This window comes from Anarhichas minor, unplaced genomic scaffold, assembly GCF_050575085.1.
Source record: "Anarhichas minor isolate MPS153535 unplaced genomic scaffold, ASM5057508v1 ptg000003l, whole genome shotgun sequence".
NCBI lineage: Eukaryota > Metazoa > Chordata > Actinopteri > Perciformes > Anarhichadidae > Anarhichas > Anarhichas minor.
Genome location: NW_027466449.1, coordinates 17,338,020 through 17,360,525, shown reverse-complemented (window position 1 = coordinate 17,360,525; position 22,506 = coordinate 17,338,020). Strand labels below are relative to the sequence as shown.

Here is a 22,506-nt window from a genome sequence, read left to right as displayed (position 1 = left end):
CAGGAGACGCAACCTCGCTGACACTGCTGGTGCTTCTGGTCAATACGCTGCACACTCGACGGTCTTGCTGATGAAGTTGATGAAGTTCCTCATTTCAATGTTCTTTCAGAGGCCTTTGGTGTGAAGGTATAAATGTTGCATCTATGCACATCTGAACGTCTGTGCTCTTTTGGAATTCAGTCAACAACAACAGTTAGATGCAGTTTAAGCACAACAACAACACGACTGTTAGTTTAACAGTGGCACACAATGTTCAGTGAATAATGTCAGTGAAGTTCTCGTGTTTGTGCAGATGAGCTACATCGTGAGTGCAAACAATGAATGCATACGTTTGTGACTTGATCCACACGTTTCTTTGGCAAACGACCGACAATTTGACTTTGCGTCGTTCTTTTTCTCTCTCAGAGCGGCAGTGAAGGACCTCGGAGAGCCGGAGAACGAGCGCTGGCCCTCGTTTGACTGTGTGACCAGCGGATGAGCCTTGTTCATGCGTCTCCCTGCGAGCCACTCCCACATCACCATGAACTGTGAGCAGGACTTTGCAGACGGGGGCTTGGGAGTGACTCTCACACTACGACTGCTCATGCATGGAAAGGTATACGAGCTCACGCTGTGTACGAATGACGGAAGAAGTTAATGGGGCTTTCTTGAGCATAAGATTGGTCAGCGTCTCATAAATGTATTTAGTATGTAATTACCTTCTTCTCTTTGTATTCTAGGAGGTTGGCAGCATCATAGGAAAGGTGAGAATTACCTTTTTAAAATGATTCTACACAAAATACTACATATATGTATGAAGGTATTAATCATTTGGCAGATGTTTTTGACTGATTGGGACGAATCTAATGTAAATGTAGATTTATTTTCTATTGATCTAAGCCAGGGGGCATCAACTACATTTGTTCAAGGGACAGAATATGTTTGCGGAAACTCTGAGGGTCGGACTTTCAAAAAAATAGTAGGTTTAATTAGCCTATTATTGTTTGATATTTTCATTTTCTTACCGAATTAATATATTTTCATTTGCCTATTTCAGTGTATCTCCTAACAACATGGTAACTCCACAATGATAAACATACTTAACTGCACTCAGACATCCGGCAAGGAGGGAGGGCTGTCCTCAACTAAACAAATTCCAGATCTTCAAACGGACTTACTCCAAAAAGAATCACACGAAAGAGCCACTTTAAATGTTGTTTACTAGAGATGTGTTCATAGGTTTCTTGTCAAAAAAGCATTAAAAAAACTTAGACGAAAAACAACAGATTAGTCCAGTTTTGACGATCAATAAGTGTCCTGATTGGTGGAGAACGCTCACAGGAAGAACAGAGTGTTTAACTTGTCAGATCAGGTTTAGGTAAAGTCACTCTCAAAGATCATGAAGAGAAAAGTTGATGTGGAAACTCGCAGCTTTAGTGAAGAATGACCTGATAAATGTGCATTCATCTCGCCAACTTTCAGTCAACCTTTATGCCTCGTTTGCAGTGGAATGCAAAAGGCGTCACCTTTACAGAAGACTTTAGATACAGCACAACCCACATTACATTCAGAAAAGATGGGAATTTGTTTCAGCTACACCTGCCGGCTGCTATTCAGTGAACAACCAGCGACGCAAGCACAGCTTTGTGAGTCCAGTGGGCCCGACTCCTGCATCGGGTTGTGTCTACTCGCTAATAATAAGCTGACAGATTTATAACGTCTTTAGTGACCGCGGATATCATGTCATAGATTTGGGGTTGCTAAATCATTGCTAAACAATGTATTCCCAATTGTTTTAAGGTTTGCTTCAATATAGGGATTAAAAAAAAGATATCCACACATTTTCTGAATTCATTCATAGTCGTGGGAGAGGAATCCCTCCTCAGTTCTTTATTTTTTCCTCGTTTTTTGGAGAGTTTGTCCTTTTCCAATGCGAGGGTCCAAGCACAGAAGATGTTGTATAACATCCTTTGAGGCAAATGTGTGATTCATGATGAGCTATACATCTGATCGCCTGATTGGCCACCAGTTGTCGATCACTGGTCTCAGCCATATACCTTATTGATGCCTTTTCTGTGGATTCATAATCAGTCTTTGCGGAATATTTTCCTTCTAACAAAGAAAATTCTTGTTTTTAGAATGTCCCATCCGAAATGTAATTGCATTAAACCAAACCCGCCGCCGCCACCAGCCGCACCCATATAGCTCTCCCCCAAAGAATCCATCAAACAAAAGCATCAGTGCATCGACTGCAAGCCTCCTGCTGACACCGAGCACCAAAGACATATTACCGTCGGCCCCTTGTGGGCACTTAAAGTGTCTGTTAGGACGGGCCTGGCTCCTCTGCGCTGCACCAGTAGCTCCAGCTAGCGCGCCCTTCGTAATACAACACCAAAGACACCGATGGAAGACGAGGAAAACAAATGCAGAAAATAAAGAGTGCTGGGAAAGAAGTCACCGTGGATGCCGCAGTGTGTTGCAGAAATTAAAATATGTAAAAGAAAATAAGGGAACGGGAAGAGAGACGAGCTCGACACACACACACACACACACACACACACACCGTGCAGCTCGACAGAGAGAGGCACTTGATCTGCAGTACTCGGACTAATGACTCGCCACTCCGTCTCTTTGCCAAACCTCTCATGTTTATCTCATCGATAGAAGGCCGACGCCAGAATCACAATGCGCCACATAGAATACGCCTTCCTGCAATAAAACATGAAACAGAGTGAAGCCCAGTGAGCGAGATGATACAGCTTTTGATCGTCAGTGGATGCACACGAAGGTGTGAACAGAGCTGTGACAGCTTGGATGGACTTAAGCCAAAAAGGAAATGGAGGAGGGGGGAGGGGGGAGAGGGGGGGATCTTATAAACCAGCAGAGGATGGGCTGCGGCGTGACACAAGTCCGACAAAATGTTTTTGTCCCCAGCAGGAGGTCCTCACACACACACACACACACTGCATATGCAGCCATACAGCAGGTGTACGTCCCGATGTGTCTGATTGTTCTCTGAGACAGCAGTGCGGGGGACGCCGCTGCGATGCGTCGCGCATTTGAAACCCGAGCTGCAATTTGCTCCGCTAAATTCCAATCAGACTTTCGTGGTTCGACATAGCCGGTTTCACTTAAGCGGTCGAGGACGCCGTGATGTCTCAGACAGAGCACATGTGATTCTGTTTAAAGCTGTCCTTCAACTTCTCTTTCACAGAAAGGAGAGACGGTGAAACGAATACGAGAAGAGGTAGGCCTACTGTGTCCACGATTTTGACTTTTCATCATCTTCATCAGTGATGCTTTGTGCTGTTTGATTTTGTGTTTTTTTGTGTGTGACTATAGCTGTCAGTAAAACTTGACACAAGACAAGGAACGACCACATCTCTTTGACCACAAGCCGGTTCATGTCAAGAGAAAACATAATTCTATCTCAGAGGGCCTCCTTTCAGAATGCATTAATAATAAACACAGAGCTCGGACATTGTCCGAAATGCCTTTTGGGCAATAACGGCACCTTTTCAATTTAAATCCTCATTCACTTCCCCTCTTCTTGCTGCTCTCCCACCAAATCCTTCTTTTCCTGCTTGAAAACAACTTCATTCTTCTCTGTGTGCTCCTGCGTTACCTCTTCTTTTCTTTAAATCTCAAGGGTGCAACCAAACTAATGCCGCTTGGTTAACTCTTTGTATTGACTCTTTCGCCGGCTGCTGAGGTTTTACGTTGTACTTTTATGGATAAACGGAGGAACAGCGAGGTCGTGGGACAATGCAGCCCTGCAGAGCTGCTGGATGAACCACTCACTCATGGTAGTCAGTCACCATTCATCCAGGAGCCAGTTTTGGCCTTTTGTTACTTCCCCACTGCACGAGCCTCTTGCTGTCAGGACCTTCCAGTCACAGTGGGAGCATGACTCACTGGAGTGACTGGAGAAAACGTTGCCCCGGCTCCAGAGCGCCGTCCGTCCGCTGATCACGTGACTTCGACTCAAGGACACGGGAGAGGAGGGCAGGAGATTTGTCATCCGATGCCAAACGCCCCGAGACGAAACTATTACATTGTCAGTCTGAGATACAGAGATGTGCTCTCGGTTTCTCCTCACCCTCCCTCCCTCGGGTGTGCTGGCTGTACTGCTTCACACGAACGATGAGCTGTACGCTATGGTACATAATATTTATAGAGTATTATAGAGTGTAGATTAATGAAAAACAACTACTACTTTACCTCCTGCGGTGTTCTGTTCAGATCACAGTTGCTATGGCTGGTAAAGTCATATACAGTAGATCTATCCAGCAAAAGTCACCACATTGAGAAGGAAACACTAATGACGTCGGGCGCTTATCTGCTCAGAGTTGAATTTTTTTCAGCTTGAGGCGCTCCTTTAAAAACGCAAAGTCCTCAGCGACGCAAAATGTGGATCTTTCAGATCAGTTTGAGGAGTGACTCTGGTTTGAATGCTCCAATCGAATACTGTGTGTCATGCAGGGCGGGACTTAACTTGGTCTCAACACCTCAAAGTTTAAGTGGTCTTGACTGCAACACTGCAGTTAGCTTAGCTTAGCATAAAGACCGAAAGACGGGGGCAACAGCTAGCCTGGCTATGTCGAAAGCCGAGTAAAAATCTGCCTACCAACACCTCCAGTCGTTTTTACATTCTGTGTTTTATAAAGATGAAACATGAAATATAAGGTGTTAATTCATGAGCTTTAGAGGTGATGGTAGGTGGATTTTTTGTTTTACCTTTGGATGTTGCTGTTTCCCTCCCAGTTAGTATGTTGTAAAACAACCAGTTGTGGTTTTATGAAGGGTGCTGGGAGGTGGATTTCACTACATTTGGACAGAACCAGGCTAGCTGTTTGCCCCGTGATTCCAGTCATTATGCTAAGCTAATCTAACAAGCTGCTGGCTGTACAATAGCGTCATATTTAAAAAGGACAAAGAGTGATATCGATCTTCTCATCCAACTCTCTGCAAGAAAGCAAATAAGTGTATTTTGCACCAAAAAAAAACATCAAACTCTTGTGTTAATGTTGACCTTTAACTGACCTCTGTCCCCACAGAGCAGCGCCCGGGTCAACATCTCAGAGGGCTCCTGTCCGGAGAGGATCATCACCATCACCGGCTCCACAGACTGCGTCTTCAGAGCCTTCACCATGATCACGTACAAACTGGAGGAGGTAGCTGTAACTGTGCTGCGCGCCACTCATTACCAGTGAAATCAGCTCATGTCGTCATGTCCCATAAACAGAGGAAAACAATCCGGGTGCGACGTCATATGTGGCAAGCTTTCAGACGCCTTTGTGGAGCCAAAAAAACCCCAAAAACGATTTTACAACTTACAAGAAAGCATTTCCTGAGCTCTCAACATTACCGGTTATGTGCTTTTATCGCTATCGATTATATTCTAAAGTGAAGAGACGGAGGGCAAAATGTTAGCTTTCAGACACGATCACACTGCAGATGAAGATTTGGTGTAAGTGGTTTGTTGTAAAACCATTTTTGACTTTTTTGATAGAAAATGATGTACTTGTTAGATTACATAGCCGTTTGTTGGGGCATCCACCCATCAATCAATCAAGTGTTATTCATAAAGCACCTTTTAATCAAATTAAATGCAATTCAAAGTGCTTTACAAATGATTAACTATACGAAGAAAAGAGAGAAGGTGAAGAGACTAATGCACACCAAATAAAGTTAAGAAAAATAAATGTATCATGGTAAAACAGTGAAATAAAGCAACATAAAATAAGAAATAAATATGTGTACCTACTAAAAACACTATCAAACCAGGCGTAATAATATGGCATAATAATACAAAAATGATAAAACACTACATAAAAGCCAGACTGAATAGATTTGTCAGGGCCACGTCATATAAAAACAACATATGTTCAGTCCTCTCATACAAAAAGTACAAATCATGCTAATTTGTACCTGTAAATTAGAAGGATTTATAAACCTCGACATCATCTATAATGAGTTGTGGATGGCAGGTTCCTCCTGCTATTAGCCCCCCGCGGTGTCTGTCCATCACTGCCTTAATGAACGTGTTGGAATGCCGTCTTCTCTCACATTTAGCATCACAGTGAGACTCTGCGCTCAGCACACACACGCGCTGGCTGGCAGCACAGTGCAGCATTCATTAGAAGCTCTTTCGCACCCACCTCTGTTCCCAACCCCTCAAACTATTTGAGTTTCCAAGGCAACGCGTCGGCTGACCCACACCGCGCGCCGCTTCCACCGCAGCTGAGTTATTGTACGCGCGACACATTTAATTAAAAACAAAAAGGGGAATAATCTGCTTTTTGTTGGAGTATCAGACTGTCTCAATATAGTCACACGAGTTCTTTCATTTGACAGTTCATCGCTCGTGTGAGCTTCCGTCTGTGTTTTAATGGAGGAAGTTGTCACCGACTGTAGCCGCGAGAGTGCAGAAAACATTCATGCAAATGAGGCGCTGTGATAACCTGAGAGGAATGCTCTAATAGCACAACACATTCTACGGTATCGTACTTGTATTTTGTTCCCAGGTGTCGAGGCGCAGCATGCACGCAAAGCCACATAATGCGTCTGCGCTGGGAGTCCGTATCCCACAAACAACACAATATGAGGATTACAGCAACTCTTTGTGTGAGCAGTGCTCGTGTAACGCGCCGTCTTATTTCCTCTTATTCGCTTTGAGGTTTTTTTTCAAATTCACTGTCACAGAGAAGTATGGGAACGTTCACAGTTGTTAAGACTCGTATGTTTAGATCAAATCAGGAAAATGAAGCCCAGAGCCTGATTGTGCAGACGAGCCGCTCTTCTAATGAGACGAGACGTCAGAGAGCCTGATCCGCCTCCCTAAATATAGACGCGGAGCAGAGAGGCGCGAGAGCCGCGTCACAGGATGCTTTTCAAACGTGGCGTTCACAGTCGTTGGAAAAGCTCCGTAAAGGTGACGCGTGCCACGCTGTCCCTTCTTAAGTCGCACTAAAAGCAAGCAGCGGGCTTTGCCTTCTGTCACGCGGTTTTGTCGTGGGTTGAACTCTGATGGGAAGAGGGACAGCGCAGCGTATTTACATTTCAAAAGGCTGGCAGAGACACGCTGCTCATTCATTAAAAGCTCAATCTCCACCCACAGGAGAGCAGACACGGGATGTTTGCTTCCTGCTCAGTAAAAACATCGACCATAAAGCAGGGTATGCTTTAGGGCGGGGCTACTGTGATTGACAGGTTTCTACCAGAGATATATACAGCATCTCTACATCACTCTTCCATATAGTCTAAATATGGTCGCTTCTGTTCACTGGTTGCAAAAAACCAAGATGGCGACGGCAAAAACGCTGAACTCGAGGCTTCAAAGAAGCTGTCCACCAACCAATGGATGACGTCACAACGACTACGTCCACTTCTTATATACATATTGAATATATATACACATATATAATAGAGTTTATGGTTGATGTGGTAGAATGGCTACTTTGGGATTGGTTTGTCCCAACTCAGCCACTGCTTTGCTCTTCATAGTTTTGCATTTTGAGGTATAAGTGCACATGGTATAATTGGGGAGATTTAAATTTCACAAATGTTCTACTGTTTGATTCCCAGTATTCAAAACACTCAGCAAAGTAACTTAATGAGTAAGGACTATGGATACAAATGTAAAGTGTGCTTATATGAATATGAATCCTAAAGTGGCCGATAAAGTGAAGTGGTTTCAAATTCAAAGCCTCTTCAGTCCTAATGGAGATAAAACCCTCCAGTGGCTTTTTTTTCTCTCCCCATTTCCACCTTGACCCCTGCTGTCTGATCATTCCCACGGGGACTCTCTCTCTCTCTCTCTCTCTCTCTCTCTCCCTCCTCTCTTTCTTTCATTCCTGCCGACTCTCACCACATTTTTTTTCATCTCCCTCCAGGACCTGAATGCCCTGGTGGCCAACGGCACCATCAGCTCCAAGCCACCGGTCACCCTGCGGCTGGTCATCCCTGCCAGCCAGTGTGGCTCTCTCATCGGGAAGGGAGGGGCCAAGATAAAGGAGATCAGAGAGGTGAGCAGCCAGAACACAAATCCACCCCATCCTCCCCGCCCTTGCTGCACGGACTGGCCGAACACTGAAATATGAAGAGAACAAATCTGCTTCTGGAGACGAGGGGAAATTAACTGCAGCTGGAAGGGAGAGATATTTCATTTTCCGCAATTCTGCTGTTGTTTGTTGTTTTGTTTTTCCCCTGCTGCGTTTTGTGCCACATTAATGTAAGTCCTCCTGTTTACACCGATACATTTTAGGTATGCTCTTAATCAGTATCGCAGTATAATTCAGTTAGAAAGGTGGTGATCACATTCATCTACAGCAACAGAATGGTATAAAGTAATAACGCTAGAATACAAATAGAGCTTCAGATGAGTAACATGACAAAAAGAAGAATTAACATTAAAAAAAAAAAAAATAATAATAATATATATATATATGTTAAGATGTTCTGGCCGTATTAGTAAGTCGTAAATAACAAGACAAAGTTTCTTTAACAATGCAAGCAGATCTGTGAGGCTACACTTGCAGCTGCAAAAAACAGCTGAGGCTGATGGGAATGTCATTAGTTTTGTAGGTATTTGATGATCAAGCGTTGCACAAGTTACATTTTTGACCTGAAAAGGCTGCTAGCGGAAAAATCAGGGGATCACCAAAGTCATTAGGGTTCATCCTCTGGGCACCGTGACTTAACAGATTTTCATGTCAATCCATCTAATAGTTGCGGCGATATTTCCGTCTGGACCAAAGTGATGGTATCTGCACTTACATGTAGGTTGGCACCAGAACAATAATGGATATAGGCCATTAAGGCAGGAAATTAGTGAGACAATGCTGTCCGGATAGATCACTTAACCCAACAAACATTATGACTCAGCATTGACTCAGCAACTTTGAAAGGGGAAAAACTCCCGACTACATTTAGTCCCAGTTGAAACAATAGGATTAAAAGGCGTCGCATCTGTTGCCAGAGACGATTGACACTGTAACTTTAGCTCTGTACCGATCTACAAATAGAGTTGCTCTAATTTTACCTTCGCCGACAAACGCCATCCAGCTGATTTTTCTGCGGTTAGACGGATTTTCGAGCCGTGTTTATCGCCCAAATTGGTTTCGGTTACAGATTTGTTTTGTCTTGTTTGGTTGCCACAGGACACACGCTTACTCACAGAAGCATTTTGAGATGCGTGTTGTTCAACAATGGCGTCCAAAAAAACTCAGCATACATCTTTAAAAGCAGTCCTCCTCTCCTGCAGTCGTGCTTTATTGGGAATATATCAGCTAGAATTGGGAAAAGATACGTCTGCTGACCATGGGTGACTTTTCATTTATCTCTAACCTGTCACGGCTCGACGTTAAACACACCACAGCACGGTCGGATCTCCCGTCAGTATCGGTTTAAAAACATAAGGTCAGCAAAGCCATCAGGGAGGCACGGATAGGAGAGTAATAACGACTCGTCTTATCTCTGGAATCAAACTAATCTGTTTCTCTTTAAAACCCCTATCATTTTGCAGAGCACCGGAGCTCAGATACAGGTGGCGGGGGATTTGCTGCCCAACTCCACTGAGCGAGGGGTGACGATATCTGGGAATCAGGAGTCTGTAATCCAGTGTGTCAGGCTCATCTGCACAGTAATCCTGGAGGTAGGAAGAGCACGATTCCTCTCTTCACTCCATACCTACAGCTGACACGTTGTCGGAGCTCTGCAGCTGCAGCTGCATGAAGAGAATTATTGCTGTTGACGTGCATGTTTTAATTTCACTAGTCTGCAGTTTTTTGTCTATTCCGCTGCAGAAGAAGTTAATGCATTTTGAGTATGCTGCGTTGGCCTTCTTGTGTTATGAAACTGTGTGTCGGTAGCATTATCTTCATCTAACTTAGGAAACATGGAGGAAGTGTGCAGCTATTTCCCTGTTTTGAACGGTTTGAACTGCCGGGGCGAGACAAAAGTAAGGTGCTGCTCTCAGGTCGGAGCTCAGTGTTGTTGGAGAGGACACTGAGATGCTTACAGGAAACAAACTGGCCTGCAGCAAAATCCGTCCACCTTTAGACAACGGCTCTCTTGAGAAAATCGAGGAGATGAGATGAGAGAGACAGACAAAAAAAAGAAAACAACCCCAAGCACAGTTTCTCCCTGTGTGTTCGTGGAAGTGCACAAGTCCTTTTTGTTTTAGCGCTGCAGCTGGACCTGACTGACTAATTGCTAGTTTGATCCAGTTTTCCAGGGCTTTCTTCAAAGGCTTGCGAGTTTCATTAGGATTCTGTACCAGCGGCTTCTCGCTTTTGGCTCCGAGATTTAAATTATGCAAAGTTATACAAGGAATTTGCTGTGACTGCTCCCGCAGAAAAGATGCTCCACATTCCGAAAGCTGAAACTGTATCGGCAACATTGCAGTGACTCGATAAGATATACCGTGTCATGTACTCTGGATAATCTCCTTTTCTCATTGGCGTTTGAAGAATTTTATCTTCAAATGTCTCCTCGTCCGTGGATGCTTGATTTATCCAGAGGGAAAACAACTGCAGCTCCGAAGCAAACTAAAGCTCAGAGCCATTATCAACAAAGAGCTCTCGCTGCACTGCTTCAATAATTCAATGAATGACTAATATTATCAAAAGGAAAACAAGGAAGGGAATAATGTCAGTGTCATTAGCAGTTTAGTTCATCATTAAGTGTTATTGTATCTTAATGTACCAAAGAGTTGTGCACCATTTGCACTTAGTGTCTCGCTGTTTGACAGAAGTGCTGTTGTCATTTCGGAGTGGATGTGAGAGTTTGTTCACGTCCATGAGATTTATGATGAAGATGTTGTTTTTTAAGCCTCTCGTCTTGTTTTTGACTACTCAGTCTCCCCCGAAGGGCGCTACCATCCCCTACCGACCGAGCCCCTCACCAGCTGCCCTCCTCATCGCAGGGAACCAGGTGAGAGATTTTGACCACACATGTTGGGAGGATTATCTATGATGGACTGGAACCGCGGTTCTCTATGCCGGCGTATTTGGGCAATTTGAGGTTAAAAAAAGAAATCATTACAGAGCAGGAGAAGGGGGTAATATTCCAAGAATTTGGAAGTCCTACATTTTTAAGACAAAAACGTCTTCTCAACGGCTAGTTGTTAGTGTTAGTTGTGCTGAAATAAAAGAAACGTCTTTGTGGTGTTGGAGATAGAAGTTGTCCATCCCTACTACAGACTGTATATAAGTAGTGGACGTAGTCGTCGTGACGTCACCCACTGGTTTGTGGACTGCTGCTTTGAAGCCTCGAGTTTGGCATTTTGGTCGTTGCCATCTTTTTTTTTTTTTTTTTTTCTTCTTTAAATCAGTGATAGGAATTGATTTTATTTGGAATGCTGAGGAATAACGCAGAGAATACGCCTCTGGTAGAGACCTGTCAATCACCGTGTAGCCCCGCCCTAAAGCATCCCCTGCTTTATGGTCTGTTTGACTCTAAATGGACCATAATGTACTAAATGAACATCATGCTGTATTGAAGAAGACTTGAAACTAGAGATTGAGACCATAAACTCATGTTTACAATGTTTACTGAGGTAATAAATCAAGAGAGAAGTAGAGTCATTTTCTCATAGACTTCTATACAACCAGAGGAGTCACCCCCTGGTGGACACTAGAGAGAATGCAGCTTTAAGATACTTCCTCATTGGCTTCACTCTTCATAACCGGAGATTGCCACACGGTTACAAATCAAAGTTGAAAGACATTTCACTCTACAAATGTCAACCAGGTAGTGGGTGGGGGAATGAGTGGTTTGAGACGCTGCTGTTGGAGAAGGGACAGATATCCTCCCTCCCTCCCACGGAGCAAGTCGCAAGATTAGCAAGCGAGACTGGAGGCCTGCTGTCTCCTCCGAATGCAGCAGCAGTCAGATATTCTGCATAGCTGTCAGCAGTTCTGACGCCGTTTGCGCTGCCTCAGACTCTGGTCAATTTACGGAATGGCTTTGTGTATTTGATATTACCCATAATAAGCTATCAAATTAAACCCGCAGTGAGGTCCTGGTCACTGGGAGATGGCTTTTAATGAAGGCAGCACAGCGATAAGGGATGTTTGTATAATTGGTCAGGGGAGAAAATAAAGTGGAATGGGGAAAGGGACTGCGGATGAGTCATGGCCCATAAGCCTGTTAGGTGTGTTGAAGTGTCAGAAATGCAGCCTCAAGAGCCCACCGCAGACCAAATTTGATCTGTAGTGAAAGAGCAGGGGGGAAATGAAATTGGAAGTTTTTATTCATTATTTTTTTTACATGGAGGGTTCTAGCTGGTAAGAACACATTTAAACTCAGTAAACATCACAAAATAATGAGTGTCTGGACTTCATAAACATGAAGATATTTCAGTAATGAGCTGCACATTTTTCCCTTTTTGTGCTTCCCTCGTGTGTTTGCAGGTGTACGAGGCGTCCGACTTTGCACCCCACCCTCTGTACTCCGTCACCCAGGGAGGCCTGGACCTCCAGCAGGTAACTGGAATAATCTCCATTCTTCTAAATATATAAAAAGATACCTCCAGAAGCTGCTCTTCAGCTGCATTGCAGAGGGCAGGAATGGGTTTTCGGGGGGGCTGTGAGGATCTGAAGGTTGTGCGGTATGTCCAAATTTACACAGTCCATCATCTGGCCTGAGGCATTTAAAAGAACAGCTGAGCGTTAAAGCTGCAGCTATTGTTCTACCCCGTCTGAAGAGCTGTAACCCCTCCTGAAACTCGATGCCATCACACACCACCACCACCACCACCAGTCTCTTTTTTTAGTCCTGCCTCGCTCTGCACCAGAAACATTTCGGCTTCAGGAGTATTCCTCCCATGGCAGCAATAGCAGATACTCTCATTATATAAGAAACAGAAACAGCAGCTTCTGACAAATCAGCCCCAGATTGAGAAAAAGAAAAATAATCGTGGGTAATGATATATCAAGACTTCAGGATTTAGATCACTCGTGCTGTAAATTGAAAGATAATTGCTGCTAATTTGTGGTGTTTCTTTGTGCTCTCCTGTACAAACAGCAGCTCTAATGCATTGTAATGGCCTCTCCCGTTTATGACCATATAAGATGCACTGGTAATAGAAGCCAGACAGCTGGCGTCAGGCAGAATTGAGTTAGAATAGATAGACAGATGGACAGATAGAAAATTAAGTTAAAGTAAGTATCTATGGGTGGAGTGAGAGGGGGGGGGGGCTTAACATTTGGGAGTCTGCTTAAGATAATGGGTGGGTGGGGCGGGTGAGGCAGCCAACAGGCAGGTTTGAACAAATAATTTGTTACAACACAAGAGATTAAAAACTTGAAAGAAAGAAAAATATTTGTAAGTATTAAAAGATTTTAGCAAATCAAAAAAAAAAAAAAAAAAAGGGTCAGGTCTCTGAAATTACAGTTGGAAACATTTCCCCTCGTTCTAGTCCTGGTTTTGAGATATTTGTTTTGAGATCGGCCCATTGTCACCGATACCCAATGCAGCTATCTGCACATTCACAGGTAGAATCTGTAGACGAGGCAATATTTTGATAGCGGTCTGGTTTGTAGTCCGAGTAGTATTGACCAATCGCGTTGGAGCAGGCTTTGTTTGAATGCAGGTAGACGGTCCTCGTGGAGAGCAAACGAGGCAGAACGTATTGGCCGAGATGTGATCTGGGAACCCACTGGCTATCGTCTGATCATGATTTGTAGCTTGTAAACTGGCTACGGTCGTACACGCCGTCTCTCAACTCCAGCCAGTTTAGCAATTGTTAGCAATACCAGTTGACAACAACGCATGATGCCGGTGTTTTGCACATTTTGAAGCACTGTAGCAACACAGATAGAAGCTTGACAGTACGATGTGCACAACTGATTTAACGAGACACAACTAAGACAGAAGTGCTAACAAACAGAATGTTACGACAGCTTGTACGTGAAGCAGCCATCTTGGATTTTGAGGTTGGGGTTGGTGGGGTTCGTCCGACTTTTCTGTGGCAGAAATCCGACTTCGGGCGGCGTTCCAGTTGAAATTTCAGAAATTGAACGCAGCACTAGAGGTCTAACGGAGTTAAACTTCTCTGTGGTCTATTTGAGTCAAAACATCAGTAACGTCACTATGTAGGATAACAAACATATACATCTCTTTTTCTGTGAATTACTTTTTTTGGCAAATAAAAATATTTGGCATATTTTATATATTCTATTTGGCAATAGAACATATAAAACAGGAAATGATTCAGTGTAAAAACAAGTAATTTATCCATTTCATCACCTTTGTCAAATATGTAAGCCAAGTTTAGCAAAGAAAGGGTACTTCAAGAGAAAACAATCCAAAGAAGTGGAACTGTTTGGGGAGGTAAAGGTTTATCAGGGTCGTCCAGCTCACAGGAGCTACTTAACAGTCCGTAGAACTGTTCACACTGTGGATTATTCGGCTCAACCCGTGTTTGGAGAGGGATGTTCTTGTTGAATATTTGATGTCATTTTTAACGTTGTGACAACCACAAGGAAAATTCAATTCACTTTTATTGTTGCGGGGGTGTGGTGGCAGAACTCTCAGAAAGGGATACATCTCAAAGCCTGGACAAATCAGGAAGTGTGTTAAGCTGAACTACAAACGCTCATTTCTCTGCTTCTGAAAAACAAAAAAACATGCGTGTATCGACAGTGAAGCACTTCCATTAAGAGGCTGCAGATGTATTGCCTGTGTGTGATGTTTTATTGCTGTAATTTACCTAATGCAGGATGCTCTCTTCGCAGGCCTACGCTTTGCAAAACCAATACGGCATTCCACACTCAGAGGTACAGCGTGACCATTTCAGGAAATATCATAAAGATGAGTAGTTTATGGTTTTAGTGCATTACGTTGTGCTTTCTGTTTCTTTACAGATGGCCAAGCTACATCAGCTGTCAATGCAGCAAGGCCTGAGTCCCATCGCCCAGCAGGCTTCGACTATCATGCCTGGTATGTAGAGCAGCAGTCTGCGTTTGCTCTGGATGATAAATCCCATAAATTAAGCAGCTTGCAGAGTTTTCCCCGTCTCCGCTCCTCCGTCTGTAACTAGATTTTCAACCTGCCTTTAGACCTGAGAAATAAAAAGCTGGCTGTCGGGTAATGTGCTCGAGGTCAGTGAGGGGGGAGGAGACGAGGGTTTACAGCTCTCCATTATGCGAAATGATACGTTCCGCAGAGTCAGAGGACTGGGACACGGAGAAGAATGAGCGCCGTGTTAGACACCGGTCTATTAAAATGGAAATTAACTGCTTTATTATATCTAGCAGTTCCCCGCTCAAAGGGCTCTCCCCCCCCCCCCGCTCCCCCCGCCCGGCATATCAGTGACAGTTTGTGTGGCTTCACTAAGTAAAAGAAGTTGAATGAATATTCAAATGTCAGATATGTCAATTTTGCTCAGTCGATGCTCGTCTTTTCTCTCTCTCTCTCTCAGGGATGGACTCCAATTGTCAGACATCTCAGGAGCTGCTTATTCCCAATGATGTAAGCAAGAGCAACTTTTTATTCCTCATGGTTTCTTGTTTTATCCCCCCCCCCTCCTTCCGATCTGAACGACGAGAAAAAACAACAAGGAACTCGGCGCTGATGCACAGGAGCAGGTGACTTCGCGTGCGGTAGCTGCGACTGCGGAGACGTCTGGTTGCGGCTTCAAAAAGAGACGAGAAACATGTCGGCAGCTTCCTAATTATCCTCATTATTCTAACCTCAGACTAACCCAAGGTTACAGGGATTCTGAGCCGATATGGATCCCTTTTCGCATTATTGTCGGGGCTGCAGTTGCAGTGTCTTAGAGTGGCTCCCATGGGTGCTCAGTAAGTCCTCTCATGTTCCCTGACCTACTTAGAGGCTGTCTGCTGTCAAAACAGCCAATAAGAAAGCAGACGAGGATCCTCTCCCTCCTCACTTAGCCTCCGCCGGGGTTTGATGAAACGTCTCTCCAAATCTGAGCAGAAATCACGACGCAGAGATTCTCTTCAAAATAAAGTCGGGCTACATTTAACCTTCAGATGATCCCTGTAGTATTTGGTTTGGATGGTTTGGCTACACATTGTGATTCGCTTCTTATTGGATTTCATTTAGGACAATGACAGAAAGACAAAGCTCTCGTTTTAAAGTAATTTATGATGCATGATCTAATTTGCAGCTCTTGTAAAAACATTTTAAAAAAACAGAATGAAACGTCGTTCAGGATCTCGGCATCAACAAATCCTCTGAAAAGGACCAAAACAAAGCAGTGTGTTGGTCCATTTCTCAAATGACTTCCTCAAGCTCATAACCTCCTAACGAGGACGTAAATCCTTTACAATCGAGTCACACATGTAGGTTCATTTGTTAAACAACAGCTGGTCGCTGTAGTTGTAAGCAAAAGTTAAAAGGTAAATGGTGCGTTTGTTGAGGATCATTTTCAAATGCAGGTTTTTACACGTCGGAGTCTTTACAGCAGCAGGATAGTGACTCTAAATAAAACACAGCACAGGAAGCTGTGCCCCAGTGTAGCTCACTGCTGTGTTTTAACTGTTCTTTGGTCTTTTCAAGGGATTTATTACTTATACGAAAAATATAGAAAATTGCCAGTCTTATCCTTAAACCAGTGTGTGTGTTTCTGGGGATTCACTTTTTAAAAATTGACAAACCGCTGCGTCCCACTTCACAACAGGCCGTATAGTTAGAAATCATGAGAAGAGCAAATTTGTGGGTAAATAAATGTTCCCGCCCATTTTTACTGCCATTTCCACATCACCTCATATTATCTTGAACAGGTAAACCAGACATTTCTAAGAGATTAACGTTTGATGAATCACAACTTTGTTTTATGAATGTGTTATTGGAAACCTATACGTCACATATACTATCTCATTCTTTTCATTTTCTCTCGTCTGTAAAAATACCCAGAATGCACACCAGCCTTTTATATTAGATTCATAGACTGAATATAAGAGGTGGACGTATAGAGTCATTTTCTCATAGACTTCTATACATTTAGAGGAGTCGCCCCCTGATGGCCATTAGAGAGAATGCAGCTTTAACACATGAAGCATTGGCTTCACTTTGCAGTTGATTCAATGTTGTACGTTGGCTCCAATCATCAGAACAATAAGAACATCCCCTCCCTCGTGTGGCTCAAAGTCGTACTGCAGATATAAATGTTAAGTAGAAGATGTTGGTAGAAATTCTACTAATGTATTTGGCGACACTAATAAAATCTATGATGAGTCTTTGGGAATTAAACGAAGTTGGACTTCATGATCTGAAATGCTTCTGTCAAATGTGCTGTTCAAAACTACTTCAACTACAAGCATTGGAAAAAAGGAAAGGTTTCAGACGAAGTTAATTTGCCTGGTCTCATCCAGCAGGTTTCATTGTACTGTACAGAATATATAGCCACAGCCCCGTCGACAACATTTCTCAAATGCCTGAAGGCTTTTTTATTAACCAAGACTGGCACAATGCATCAGAGGAATGAGGGAGTCCAGCGCCATACGTGACAGGGACAGCTGTAAGCTCCAGCCATTGTTCCAGAAGAGAGGACTTATAGCCATGACTGAGCCTCCTCAGCCCCCCCGCCTCAGGCCAACCACACAATCCTGCTCTGTGCGTGCACACACACACACACACGCACACACACACACGCACACGCACACACACACACAGATGCATTGAGAAACTGCTTACACCCAGTCAGCAGAACGCACTGCACTTCTTGCGCGAGGAAGATTTAGCCGGAAGAAAAATGGCTGCACCCTCCGCCATCCTATCCCTCTTCCTGTGTGTGTCCTTTCAAATGACTGCCTCAGCAGGAACCCAACAGTATGTAGGCCACTTATAGTTGAAGACCGGTGGTGAACAATAATCAACACAGCAGGCATACCTGCGGTGTCTCCTCTGTCATTTATTTAGATCTGGTTTGCATTTTGTTTTTTTAAAGGTTGTTCACAGAGGAATGTCGTTGTCTGAGGTCATGCACACCAAAGTGTGTGTGTGTGTGTGTGTGTGTGTGTGTGGGTGGGTGGGTGGGTGGGTGGGTGGGGTAGCTGTTGACAGCTGGTGTCTATTGACAGCTGGTGGCCAGAGTCCTCTGGTGAGTCGTATGTCTCAGTGGACAGTGGACACGTTATCTGTGATTTGAGGTGTGTAGTGGCCATTGTCTCTGGAGTTGCTCTTTAGGCTGGCAGCTCTCAGTGTGTGTGTGTGTGTGCCCCCCCCCCCCCCCAGCCCCGAATAAACTGCTGAGCCAATAATAGCCAGGCGGAGCGACCAGGTCGCCGTGTGACAAATCAGACACAGTGGAACAGGCTGCTTACTTCTCAGGATAGGAATGCGAGTGCAGCACCATGTGTGTGTTTGTGTGTATTTCCTACCCATGCGTCAGCCGCTGTTAAGCTGCCAGCACACACGCATACTACAAGTACTTCATCACCGTCTGTCTCACTCACTATAGATCTGGCAGCATAACCCCCATCGCTGAGTCCCGACGCCCTGCACTTGAGCCGATAGCAGCCCCCCCCCCCCCAAACCCCCCAAACCCCCCCGAGCTTCGGCTCTGTTAAATATCTATTGCCGCTAATAGGCCGAGGGTCCAGGTTGGCTAATGAAAGCATGAACAAAAGTGATAATGTATTTGGAAATGCAATAAAAACCCGTGTCATTGTCTCATCCACTCTCGGGGCGGAGGGAGAGCGCTCCGAGCCGACGGGACTGTACCGTTATGAACTGGAGTTATTTTCCCCATTATGTTTTCCATTAGTGCGGAGATGCATCTAGCTGGCATGTGTTTGGGAAGTGATTTGTTTGGGAAGTCATCACCACTCTGAGGAATCAATAACCTTTTAGCCACTCAGATTAATGAGAGGCAAATGTGCCTTCTCTCGTCTCTTTTACCGGTGCACACGCAGTAGCAATTAAGGGAGACTCCGGGGTGGGGGGGGAGAAAAGTGCTTTTGACATGCATGATGGATGACCAATCCACTGAAGATAATGTAAGTGCAATATTCAGAGTGGTCAGCGTTACTGTAAGTCTGCCCCACATCACCGCATACTTTTTTTTTATTATTATTGTTCCAGTGTTTTGGCCTTTTCTTCAGGATCAGTTTCAACCAACAATAAGAAACAAAAGCAGATGATTTATTGAACCCTCTCCTTCCGTCAAAACTGAGCGAAACCGTCTCTGCCTCTTGTTCTTTTTGCAGCTGATCGGCTCGATCATCGGCCGTCAGGGCACCAAGATCAACGAGATCAGGCAGGTGTCCGGAGCCCAGATCAAGATCGGCAGCCAGCTGGACGGCACGAGCGACCGCCACGTCACCATCACAGGAACGCCGGTCAGCATCAACTTGGCGCAGTACCTCATTACCTCCTGGTAAGGCCCGGTGTACGGCCGTCTAATGATCCACCTCATGTGCAGGCCTGACAGAAATGCATAGATTCTAAAAAGGGTCAAAGGTGACGCCGTAGAGCGATGAGTGATTACGAGGCATGTCTTTGTGCTGCTGGGATAATGGGCCTCGGGGGAACGGGTGAAAGCCTGGTGGTATCGACGTTTCTTATTGGAATTCAGTATTTGCAGTAAAGCTCCGGAATCTTTTTCTTAATTATCTTTTTCCAACAATGCAACAAGAGGAAAAGTCTTTTAATCATTTAAGAACAGGTGACAGAAAACGTCTGGGCACATAAAAGCAGTTCGTACTAACGTTTTATATTTGAGGACATTCTACTGGATATCGGTCGCCCATCCTTTCAAACACACAAAATGTTCTGTCACAGCCAAAGGGCACGGTCTTTTCAAAATAAACTTCCATCTTCACAAGACACAACTTAGTTAGGTTTATGCAACAAAACTACTTGGTTGTGTTTAGGAAAAGATCGTCGTTTGGGTTGAAATAACTACTGAGATGCCGTTACTGAACTACACAAGTTACGAGTTAATTCAACGTTGACTTCTCGTTTCACTTGGAGAACAAACCGCCGTCTCCTGGATGGAAGATCACCGTTTGTTGGACCCATCCACCTTCATGCCCGCCGGCCTTTTGAGGTCTTTATACTTACTTATTCATGATTACGTTCATACATTTCTTCGTGTGATACCAACGAATAGCAGAGCGCTATTTTTCTTAGGTATGGCTACGAATGCTGGAGGAGAGCAGCCTGACCACCATAGTTTAAGACCGTCTGTGTGTTCCAGTACCCATACTACCATACGATGTAGTATGCCAGAAACATATTTTGTATGTCTCTATATGTAGTATGTCATGCAATATGCAGTATGCAAAAAATAATACCGGGCTGTACTGCATCCTGTATGAGGCAGAGAGCCCTCTTGTCCAAACCAACTATTTCAACTTTCTATACAATTAAATATAGAAAAGAGGACAAAACACAGACAATAAAAAATAAACAATAAATAAAAACAGCTATGGACACAAAGGCGTGTGCAACAACCAATATTAAGCCACATCGATTAAATAAATAGCCAACGCTTCTTATAGAATCAACAATTAAAGACAGAGGAACAAACAACACAGCTGCTGCAAACGCACGAGGAAGCTGCGCAGTTTTTGCGAAACCCAAACACCGATGCATCACGGAGAGAGCCGAGCTACAACGAACACGGAGTTGTGTTGTTCTCATCGTTTTAAACGTGTGCTCGTACTCACCTGCCTGAACGCACGCGCACCGCGGTGTCCTCCTCAATCTGCTCCAGGTGCGATCATGTCTCTGCTCGTGTTAACATCGAACACTTCCGGTTCTGACCCGCTGCGCAGAAAGTGCAAACACGCCGCAAAGTGAAGGTGAAAATCTCCTCAGTTGGAGGGTCCCCCTGATTAGCATTTAGCATGTTAGCAACGTCCAGCGTGCACCTGTACAGGTGCGTTTGATTTGCCCGCCGGACGGAGCGTTTATCCAGTGATTAATTAAGGTAGATGTATTAATTAAATATATTCACAAAAACAACTTTGTTTCAGTTAAAAACCTACTCCATTCAAATTATACTTAAGACCAAAAGTACAAAAGTATTTGCATCAACTAAGTAAAAATGTAAAAGCAGCCTACTCATTATGCAGAATGGTTTATTTTAGAATCCTTATTATATTATTGGATATTAATGCATCGATCACTTTAACGTTGCAGATGTCTTAAGTCTCATCTTTGCCCAAAATATGTTGATTTTGTTTTGTATCATCGATCTGAATCTGAAAAGTAATCAAATAAATCTAGTGGAGTTTAAAAAAATGGCAATATTTCCCTGGAAATACTTAAGTGAAGTACAAGTACCTCAAAATTGTAATATATTTAGTTGCTTTGATGTGTAAAATCCGTGGAGTTTAAAAATTCCAGACCCTTCACCCAGTGTTGCAGCAACAGAATAATCCTCTAATCTTCGTTCTCTGTCCTTTCCCCCCATGTCTCCCTCGGCCCTCATAGTTTAGAGACAGCCAAATCCACGGCCCAGGCCGCCTCCATGGCATCTACGGTCGACCTCAACATGGCCTTCGCCCAGCCGGCCTCCCCCGCCGGCTCCCCCGCACCCACCATGGCCACCATGGGCGCCCTGACCCCGGCTCACATGCTGGGCAACCCGTACGGCGCCATGCCCCTCTCCGGCCTGCTGGGGGTCAAGTCCGTCCCCTTTCTGACTCTGTCCGGCCATGGCCCCACCGTGGCCGTCACCGCGGCGCCCTCCCACACCACTCTGGCCGCCTACACCGCCAAAATCTCCTCAGCCAACTGCATCAAAAAGCCAGAGAGACAGAAGTTCGCTCCCTACTGATGAGCTCCGGGTCCGGGGGGGGGGGGGGAGTCAGGGGACGGACAGCTGCAGTGTTCTTCCACACATTAAAACAAACGCCCGATGTAGCCATATCCGCTGACTTTTATTCTATGATGCACCAACAGAGAAGAGACCAATGGAGATGTGGACAAAAAGCTGTTCCTTATTTACGGTTATAGATCATTTGTTTCCCATGAATTGATGGACTGCTTTCATCGTCACCTCATCACTGTTATTGATCACTAAAAAAAGTTTAAAAAGTAATAAAAAAACAAACAAGGGCTGGGACCTCACCTGAGAAGCACATGTTTACATCACAGCTGTCACGTGTGCGTCTCAAGTTAAGGATCAGCTTTAAGTATTTATCCGTCAATAAATTTGTAAATTATACTCGGATGACAAATGCTCTACTGTATGATGCTTTTATACAACGTCTATGTTTGCCTCTTGAAGTTTTTAAGAAAATTTGTAAATGTCTTTGGGAGAGGGGGGGGGTTTCTTTTTGTAATAATCCGTGCTCTGGTACTGTACTTTACTGTTCAGTGTTATGTTCCTTTTGTTGGATTTTATTTTGAATGTGCAACTTGTTTAATCTTTATTTATTAGTATTGTTTCATTTATTAAAAATCTTTGTTTCCTGATGTATTTGTCTTCTACTTTAAAAAAGAAATATATATATATACATTTCTACCTTTATTTGTAGCACACTGGTGCTCAAAAGGTCTGTTCATTTGCTTCACAGGCAACTGGATCTGTGTCAAATGAAT

At 44.2% G+C, this 22,506-nt stretch overlaps 1 protein-coding gene across 1 annotated transcript; it reads left to right on the top strand.

The window, feature by feature from the left end:
- Nucleotides 1-487: 487 nt before the first annotated feature.
- LOC142948379 (poly(rC)-binding protein 4-like) lies at nucleotides 488-21,741 on the top strand. Its single transcript, XM_076090379.1, has 13 exons — nucleotides 488-595; nucleotides 720-743; nucleotides 3,194-3,226; nucleotides 5,037-5,153; nucleotides 7,875-8,006; nucleotides 9,506-9,634; nucleotides 10,840-10,914; nucleotides 12,396-12,467; nucleotides 14,721-14,762; nucleotides 14,850-14,925; nucleotides 15,407-15,456; nucleotides 19,161-19,330; nucleotides 21,394-21,741. Exons 1-13 carry the CDS (start codon nucleotides 488-490, stop codon nucleotides 21,737-21,739), a joined length of 1,374 nt encoding a protein of 457 aa, XP_075946494.1. The 3' UTR covers nucleotides 21,740-21,741.
- Nucleotides 21,742-22,506: the final 765 nt, after the last annotated feature.

Bases quoted from the DNA above. Each gene is read 5' to 3' on its own strand.
- LOC142948379 (XM_076090379.1), top strand. From the start codon at position 488: ATGCGTCTCCCTGCGAGCCACTCCCACATCACCATGAACTGTGAGCAG. The intron at 5,154-7,874 runs GTAGCTGTAACT...ATCTCCCTCCAG, and splicing joins TCACGTACAAACTGGAGGAG to GACCTGAATGCCCTGGTGGC. The intron at 14,763-14,849 runs GTACAGCGTGAC...GTTTCTTTACAG, and splicing joins ACGGCATTCCACACTCAGAG to ATGGCCAAGCTACATCAGCT.